Genomic DNA, 9198 nt, shown 5'->3' on the forward strand with positions numbered 1-9198 from the left:
TTTATTGGCGTAAGCTAGCGCGGTAGTTCAGCTTCACGGACAGATAACAATATTTAAGAATTACATGTCTTATCTCTGAATACCCGCACTTTCTGACTTCTAGAGAAATGAGGAATGACGTTTCTGCGATAAATTGATGTGTAGGACTGTATTTGTTTTGGTATTGGAAGACAGATAAGTTGGATAAATTGCAGGAAGATGTTGAGTTTAGTTGATTATGCTGGGAGCGATGACGAAGACATTGATGAATTGCCAGATGGGGACCGTATATATGCGGAAGTAGTTTCAAATCCTGTGAAACGTCTAATACCCCCAAACAGAGGCGAAAGAACGATAGATGGCTTCCAGAGGCAAGAAGATGATGCTGTGGTTGAGGAATGTGATGGTATTACAAATGCCGGTAGTGTTTATCGATGGCATTATTTTAGCTTTTTTCATTAGCAAAGCATTTATGTTAAGAATGTGATGTTTCAGAGCTTTTTAATACTGTTAGCTTGGTTTTGTTACTTTTGATCCCGAATGGTACTCCTCACGCTTTTGTCTTTCAATAATTGGGAAATTTTCCCTAAAAATAGCAGTGTTTTTTCATAAGGCATGCAGTTTTATTTCGTATTATTGGCTACCAGTTTAACTTGTTGTTTATATCTTCGGAAGAAGGATCGTCAATATTGACAAATTTACCACCCTCGATACCTTTGGCGAATAAGCGTGTACAACAGGAAGAAGAGTTAGACGATTTGGTAAAACGAAAAGACTGGGAACTGAAGTTAGCAAGGAAAGCTAAAAGGAAACGCAAGCGCCATTGCACGCATGTTACAAATAGTAGTTCGAAAACCATCACTCAAGGTGCATCTCTCTAAACTGTTTCACGACTTATGTATCACTAAGATGATTTAAACCTAATTTGTGCTTTTCAGAATCTCACTTTAATGTGAACTTTCCGACTCTCAGGATCACTTCATTTAGAGTTCTTTTAGTTTAAAAAAAAGAGAACGAATACTACACTTGCCACACACTAATTCTTTGCTTATTTGAAGTAAGGATCTCGCAGATAATAGAAGCGATGGAAAGAAAATGGTCGTTATACAAGCTTTTAGTGGATTAAAAGGCTTAGTTGCTGATGGAAATCAAGGCGAGTCTGATAAGGTAAATTATGCATGTTGAAAAACATTTTTTGCTTGACTTACCGGTGATGTTGAATGGGAGGTTCAGGTGATTTTATGTTTCAAGTTACCTTTGGAACTTCGGGAAGCTGTAACAGGACTGGAAATTTTTTAGGCATTTTAATAAATTAATTATAATATGTTTTGAGGGAGTACTGTCTGATGGCAGTATGATGGTCATGTACATTTTCATCGAACTATTCTCTCTAATTCATTTTAATCCACCGGCTAACTTCCCGATTGTTTAGATTTTGTTTGGTTTTTGCAAGCAAGCTGTGTTACATTTCCTCGAAATGCTTCCAGTTTCTCTTTTTCTCTTCAATATTATATAACTTTTCCCCTTCCATGGTAGGACATCCGGTTGTCTTATGGTGGACAAATTCCTTTATTAGTAAGCACTGTGTAGCTGTGATTTTTGCGTTGTGCACTGCAGTTATCATTTTAACTTTTCAGCAGTTGGGTCATTCGATGGTAGCTTCTGCATCAGCTAGTCTCCTTACAGTCTTACCAGAACCTAAAAATGCTACGGGGATTTCGAAAAACTCAAATCTTTTTATGTGCAACAGTACACATTCTACAGAAAATGTTGAAATGCCTAAAGTTAGCAGATCTTCTACGTTCACTACATTCGTTCAATATTGCAGATTGTTTTATCTGCATCTTATGGGCCTGTTTTTGATCTTATGTTTGTCATCTGACGCCGGTTGTTTTACAGGTTCTTACTGCTAGAGAAATTTCGATGGAAACAAAATTTGCTGGAGAAAAATATGATGCATCTGATGAAGATGATTCAACAGATTTCTTTGGTCTCAAAGCAATTGATGATCCTCCTATGGTATCGGATATTATATCTGTTTCAGACGCTTCGCGTGACATAAAACTTGAACAGGTTTGGTTTAATTTGGATTTCGTTTTTTCGTATATGTTGGTCTCGGTGAATATATATGGATTTTAAAACTTTTTGTCTGTAGTTGTTCGTGATTCTTCGATACCACATCAAGCTGCATCATTAGTTCGTAGTATTTACGCGATGAAGGTTTATAGGCGAATACAATTTACTGTATATGCTATAATTCATGAATGCTGACTTTTTCTAAAGTGACCTCAGGAATTTTCCATTTAATTTTAACTCGTAAGTCAGGATTAGTTCTGTTGTTATGAAAGTATATTAGTCATCAAATTTTTAGTCATCAAATTTTTCGATCGGAGTTGACCGAAACTGGTTCAGAAATTCACTGTCTGACAATTTAACATCCTTAAACCCTAATTTTATTGCATCATTCCCACTCTTATCTGACATTTCTTATGAAATCCACCTAACTTTAAACAATACCGGTTCATTCGGAAAGTTTAGGAAACATGGAAGGTATTTTTAATGGTCACGCGGAAATTTTATAATCATGATAACTTTTTTTTTCACCATTTTCTTCCCTTCCATTTTTGTTTTAGGTTTTGTAGCACGTTTTATGACCTTTCTTGTACAATGTTAAGTAGAATTAGAATGTTCAGATTTTGCAGTCGGTTTTGAAATTAATTAATGATAATATATGTTATCTTATTGTTTGTAGAATCTTTGAGTTATAGATCGAACTAACAGATGATGTGAAAGTTGAAAATAATATATCTGCTTTCGTTTCTCATCCAGAAGTTACCGCTGTGTGTTGTGATACATCTGCCTCCACTACCTTATCCGGTGCTATTGATGACAGTGTAAGTTTCTGCGGTCGGTTTGTTTGATCGTGCTTATATTTGTTATACTCAAAAAAATATCTATAGAGGAAACTACCTTTTGTGCTAGTAATGAGAATAGAGCTATGTTTACAAAATTCTGCAAATGCAGATGCTGTGTTTAATACTTCTGTCAGTATCATAAGACCTCAGATTGCAACTTTTCTTAGCAAGCTTTATGCATGATTTATTCACGTGATGTTGCACATTTGGGTGGCTCAGTTTCGAACGCTGCTGAAGCCGTAGAAAATATGGTCGATGTTAGTGTTGATAAGGTGAGCATTTTTTCTTTAAGTCGTCTCTATTTAATTTTTAATGTGCAAGTTTCTCATAATGGAAGACATCGAGCTTTGTGATTGTACAGTTTTTTCAATATCTTGGATATGAGTTGTTCAAGGTTTTGGGTCCAAATGTTCGTGCGACGCTTCTCAAAAACCTTCATAACAAATCGCTTGCTGAAGCAACTTTATCGCATCTTGCTAACGTACCGAAAAGCAAAGAAACTGTTAGCATGGTGGCACGAAGAAAACATCAGATTACGTATCTTGCCAGTGTTGTAAGTGCTTTGCCTTCCTCATACTTCCTGTACGGTATATTTTGTTTCCATTCTATTGATTTTCATTTAATTTTATCATTACACACTGAAGATACCAGAGCAATGAAAATGATATTTCAGGCAGTAGCCAGAGAAGAACAGCTTGCGGAGCAGTGGTCTGTGAATCGGCATAACAAACGAACGTCGGCAAGAAAATATGGTTTCTAATAAGGATTATGAATGCGACATGTACTATTGCATGCTTTTGTAGTTGATAGGATTTTTACTACAAATCAGTAAAAATATTGTTTACGCGCTGTATCCAACAAGATTTTTGCATAAATTAATTTTTTTTCCTTTTAATGCACATCCATGTTTGTTGAGAATTGTTTCCACTGATAGAAAAGTGCAAAAATATTAACACATCTGAAGAATATTGGTACTTTTTGAGATATTAATAAACTTTATCACTTTTTGAATGGAAATAGGCTGTTTTGTGAATTTTGTCAATTTTCTTGTTCATATTTTCCATGAATTGATTTATTTTGTAATAAAGCTTGCTTCACCTTCTTTTTTGATCTCACTAAAACCTCATTTGGAAAGTTTAGGTGGTACTGCAGCAGATGCTGAAATATGGACAAAGGTGCATGAATATTTTCTTTTTTTTTGAAGTGGAGGAAGGGAAAGTAAGCATGATGGACAAGCAAATTCATTTGTTTGACAGGTTAGCGCAGTTTTGATGTGAATTGTTTGGATCCACTATCGGCAACAGTTATCAGTAAGTTGGGGAATGAGTGACGTGTTTGGCAATTCTTAGTATGGAATTGGTCCGAGTAAAAACTAATCTAACGTATGCATCAATCTGCTGCAGAATGAAAACAGAAGGGAAATTGCTGAAAAAGTTGGCTGGAATTCTATGAGGTGTCAAATGCTTAGAGTTCATTACGTTGATTTCCAAGGTTGATTTCTGAGTTTACACTTTTTTTAAATTGGATTGTACTGGATTGACCGTATTTTCCCCTTCTCTAGGTTTTTTTTTTTTCATTTTTATTTTTAATGAGGTGAAAGGGACTGATAGTACTGTATGGATGAGCAGGATATGTCGTTTTGAATCTAGATATGGGATATTGAAAAGTACTCACTTATGGAAGTATCCTGCTACCGTTCTATGTCGTTCTCTGTTTATGTACTCAGAGCTACTTACTGATCAGTTATTTATTTACTATATAATTTTTGACAGTATCGTTCTGATGAAATTCCTTTAAGCATTACAAATCCGGTTTTGACAACAAAGATAATGTAGTTTGCATCGCTTGTTTTTCACGCCTAGATCATTTTAGTTATGTGTATTACTTGTGTCTTGTTATCGTTCTCTTTATGTACTCAGAGTTACTGATCAGTTATTTTCTTTGCATTAAAATATTCGAGTTTATAAACTAAGGTTATTAAGCCCATTTCGTTTTAATTATCACATTACAACTGACTTTTTGTATATTCTGCTCTAATTCCACAAATACATTCTTCTCTTTCCAATTTATCTTAGACGCGAAGTGAAAAGTAAGATTTCAATGTAAAAGGCTGAAATGAACTTTTGTTTAGCTTCATTTTCACTGCAAATCTACCTGGCGCGTATTAGCATCTTAATGACATCGAAAATAGTGGACAAGGGCAAATTTGTTTATACCTATGCTTGTCAAGTCTGTAGATCTTAAATAAAGAGCAAATAATGCAACCTGATATTAAGTTCGTGCTCGTATTGTGTGTTTTTGTGTGTATGTGTGTATGATGTGCATTTTTTGATCTTATTAGCTTTTCTGAAAAAACATTGAACTATCTGTTTCTTTCTCTCAGATCTATGATTCGGTCTCTATCGATTATCCTTGTATGGATCCTTGCTGTCGAAGCAGGGCGAATCACGCTCTACTCAGGATGTAAGCTAATTTTTCAAGTTGATCTCTACAATGCGGAAAAGAAAAGTACGAAATGTGATTTATAAGTTGCTCATATCATTTAAGTAGCAGTTGAAGACAGAGGAAATGGTACAGAGGAAGAAAAGTGGAATAACGAGATAGATAATGGCGATAATGATGATGATGATGAAAATTTCACAAATGAAAATTCCCAGGATAGCGATATTTATGTCAGGTTTTCTGAAAAAAAAACAATTATAGAATTTTGTTGTGAATACAACAATATTTAAAAAATTTTTTTGTATTTACCCGTAATCGTACACTGTTTTTAGCATCTTTTTAAACCTATAAATAATTTCTGAGATTTGGGAGAAGGTCAAAGGAATAAATTCATGCCACAAATATTATTTGCTCAGAAAGACAAAATAATTGAATGGAAAGATAGTGATTACGAGAAGGGACATTTAATTAACGATGAATTTCAGAACGACAACAACACCATAACTGAAATTATAATTAACAATGTAAAGGGTATTGGAAGCAATGGCGAAAACGTTTCCAAGAGAGGAAAAGATGAAATTGTACGAACCTTTCCTCATATGTAGCCTATTACTATATGACAGGATAATATTAGGATCGATCTCATGCTACTGTGCATTTTCTCTCCAGCTTCTAGAACCACTTAGTTTAGTAGCATCACGCTTCAAAGACACGTACCGTTTAGAGTGCATATGAATGATGTGTGTGGTACATAATATCCTGATAGGAAGAAAAAGAGTTATTTAGGACCGTAATGTCTCGCATGATTAAATGAAACATAAATGTTCTTCTGCTTTATGAACCACGTAAAAAAAAAATGAGCAAGGAACATTAATCAGCTAGAAGCTATCCTTAGAATTAGCAAATGAAAATAATAAACGCATAATTTCTAATTATGAAGTTTGTGAAATTTATTAAGAATCAATGAGTAGTGCACCGTTTTATTTTGGCAGATGACACAGTATGTAATATTTAAGGATAAAACTGAAGATTGGTCTTCTACTGAAGGAACAAATATAGTCGACTACTTACACAGTATCTCTTCAACACCAAAAGATCATGTTTGGACGGAAGAAGGAATCATTGATGAGGATTTCGATGTTGTCATTAAAACAAATGGTCATTTTAAGTTTCAGTCCAGGTTTAAAGTTTTTAAATATGCAAATGTCCTCCTTATCCAAATTTTCAATTTTATGGAAATTTGGTCGATTTGAACGGCTTAGCCTACTTCTGAATGCAACCATAGAGAAATGGTTTCCTATGTTATCTAATGAGCGTTATTAAATTCCGGTAAATGTGTTATTGTCAGTTCAGATAATTACCAAATTTCCTTAAAATTCAAGCAGTGTTCCCATCTCGCTTGGTTTTTAATATGTAACAGATGTTAGGACTAAGACAATTTATGAATTGTTCCTTTGTTAGATTGGTTGATTTGTATGCCTTAAAACATTGAAAACTGTATTTTCCAATCTTCCTTAATAACATATTATCAAAATTGATTGATAGGTATGTCTATTTATCACATATTTCTTTTTAGTAAAACGAGTGAAACGTGCGTCGCGAGCCGGTAATTCTCGCAGAGTGAAACTAATGCAAGACCGTCGTAACAATCGCTTAGATGACAGCAACTCATTGGAAAATTCGAATCATCATAAACACGAAGTAAAAGACAACTGATAAAGAAGTGGTTTTAATGATTGCTTTTCAAGCGAATAAAATAAAGAAACAAAAGCTAAGCCTTGTGCAAATTATAGTTCTAAATGGATATGACACTATTTCTAATCTTTTAATAAAACATTACCTTTGATAGAAGTCGAAAATTTTTTGTTAAAATTACAATAAAAGAGATGCTTAACTTCTGAGGATATCTAGCGGTGATTGATTTCTTTGCAAATGTATCAGTTTCACGGGAATATAACAGTTGAAAAAGAATGCCAACAGATGGAGAATGTCTCATGAATGATCAGATATAAAGAGGTGTTGTGAGTAGTCATAGTAGGATCATATAGAAAATTAAAAATATTCTTACCTAGTATTCTTTCATGTCATCTTCAAAAATCGAAGTGATGCCGCATATCATTTACCAAACCAGGACTACCATAATTTTGCCCGTGATATTAAAATTCCATGTCGATTTTCCTTCTCTTCCGGGAATTTTTGTTTACATATTAATCTTGAACATATATTATTTCGATCATTGTTTGCGGATTATTCCGCAGTAAGAAAATGAAATAAAATTTAGAATTCTTAAAATATATTTACATGGCAATATCAGAACCAGCAAAAAAGGAATTTTGAGCTTCTTATCAACTAATGATTCCTGGGTCTTCTTTGCATTAATTAGTTTCTTAAACAAATAAAAAATCATCAGTGACTGGTTAAAATTATTTGACAGCATCAAGAATTACTTAAGATATGTGAAACATCTCTTAGGAAAAGTCAATGTTTCTCGTAACATAGTCGATTCAGTGGAACATGCTTAAACATAAATTAATTATGCGAAGTGTGTGAAGTATATTGGTAATTACGAGTAAACAGCTTCCTAAACAATTCGGTAGAATAATTTTAGAGCTGTACGGTGGATGTATCCAATTCGGTCGTACCTGATTTTGCCTATAACTACTGCAACAGAACCAGCTAGAATAGTTTTGAAATAGTCATTTGCAGTAGTGGCTGGAAGGATAGTCCTATTTTTTAGTACAAAAATCTCATGGAATCCTTCCTATCTAATACTTACTAAAAATGATGATGGGATACAGGCAAAATGCGTGTATTTCCCCCTAAACATATGGGTCACGTCTCATACTTTCCGAGAGCATCTCATACTTTCCAAGAAATATTTAAAATTTTGCCTTCTAGCTTCAAGTTCTTTAACAGGAGCGGAAACCTTTTTCAGTAAGCTTGAAATAAAACTGGCGAAGATGTTTCATTTTCTTATCACTGAAAATCAGATCGGAAGTGCCTGAGATTTATTGGCATTTTCTGGTTAAAAAAAGGAAGGACATCCTGTTTTTCTCGGAATTATGCAAAATTGAATATTTTCATTCGAACAGATAATTATCTAAATAAAATCATTTTTCTTTAATTACTTCAAACAGTGATGATTGATGGAGATATAAATTACAACAGAGGAAAAAAGAGCAGAAAGTATGGCAAAGACTGAAAGGACCTCTCTACAAGGGGAGAATTTTGTCAATTATAAGTTGGTGATTACTGTTTAACTGCCTGCTCCACCAATACTGGTGATTTGTCAGTCTTTGTTAGCTTTAGGCTCTCCTTAGCTGTACAAAGCGGCAGTCGGTGAAATTCCGGAAAAAAAAAGCGGAGCGTGTATAACTCTTATTATCTGCCCGAGACTTGTTGAAGGCCTACACAGGAAGGCCATAGAAACCGATGAATGACGACTACCGTGGGTATCAAACACCTTAAAGGTAGATAGGTAGGTGAGTATAATAAGCTATGGGTGCATTTCTATATATTCCGGTATATATATGTGTATGTGGGTGTGGGTGTATGCTATGTGTATGTGGGAGGAATAGGGCTGTCCGGGATCGTTGATGACTGCTCAACTGCTATTTCGGATGGCAGATGAGTACTAAGTAGAGGGACTACAACAAACTGATAAGCATGCGGGATAGACAACAGATGGAAAAGGAGGTACTAACATTTTGTTGCTCCTCTGTGAATGCTCTAGAAGGAATCAGCCTACTCCTTTGATAGGTCCTTGAGTGCAGGCCCAGACTTTTGCTTGGAGTAGCCTAGGCCTTAGCCCAGTAGTGCAGTCCTTACTTCGTTTTCCACAACAATCGCATCCTTACCTCTC

General features: G+C 34.7%; 2 protein-coding genes across 2 annotated transcripts; both read left to right on the plus strand.

Moving 5' to 3' along the window:
* Positions 1–198: 198 nt before the first annotated feature.
* Positions 199–3654, plus strand: LOAG_02216 (hypothetical protein; the record flags this gene model as incomplete). Its single annotated transcript, XM_020445950.1, has 9 exons — positions 199–400; positions 601–766; positions 1038–1146; positions 1617–1763; positions 1879–2052; positions 2748–2873; positions 3062–3166; positions 3289–3447; positions 3568–3654. The coding sequence occupies 9 exons, from the start codon at positions 199–201 to the stop codon at positions 3652–3654; spliced, it is 1275 nt and encodes a 424-aa protein (XP_020303651.1).
* Positions 3655–5281: 1627 nt separating this feature from the next.
* Positions 5282–7094, plus strand: LOAG_17609 (hypothetical protein; the record flags this gene model as incomplete). Its single annotated transcript, XM_020450268.1, has 5 exons — positions 5282–5357; positions 5442–5571; positions 5719–5917; positions 6353–6494; positions 6913–7094. The coding sequence occupies 5 exons, from the start codon at positions 5282–5284 to the stop codon at positions 7050–7052; spliced, it is 687 nt and encodes a 228-aa protein (XP_020306075.1). The 3' UTR covers positions 7053–7094.
* Between the last annotated feature and the right edge of the window lie 2104 nt (positions 7095–9198).

The sequence above is a fragment of the Loa loa genome (genome assembly GCF_000183805.2).
Source record: "Loa loa unplaced genomic scaffold supercont3.102, whole genome shotgun sequence".
Taxonomy (NCBI): domain Eukaryota; kingdom Metazoa; phylum Nematoda; class Chromadorea; order Rhabditida; family Onchocercidae; genus Loa; species Loa loa.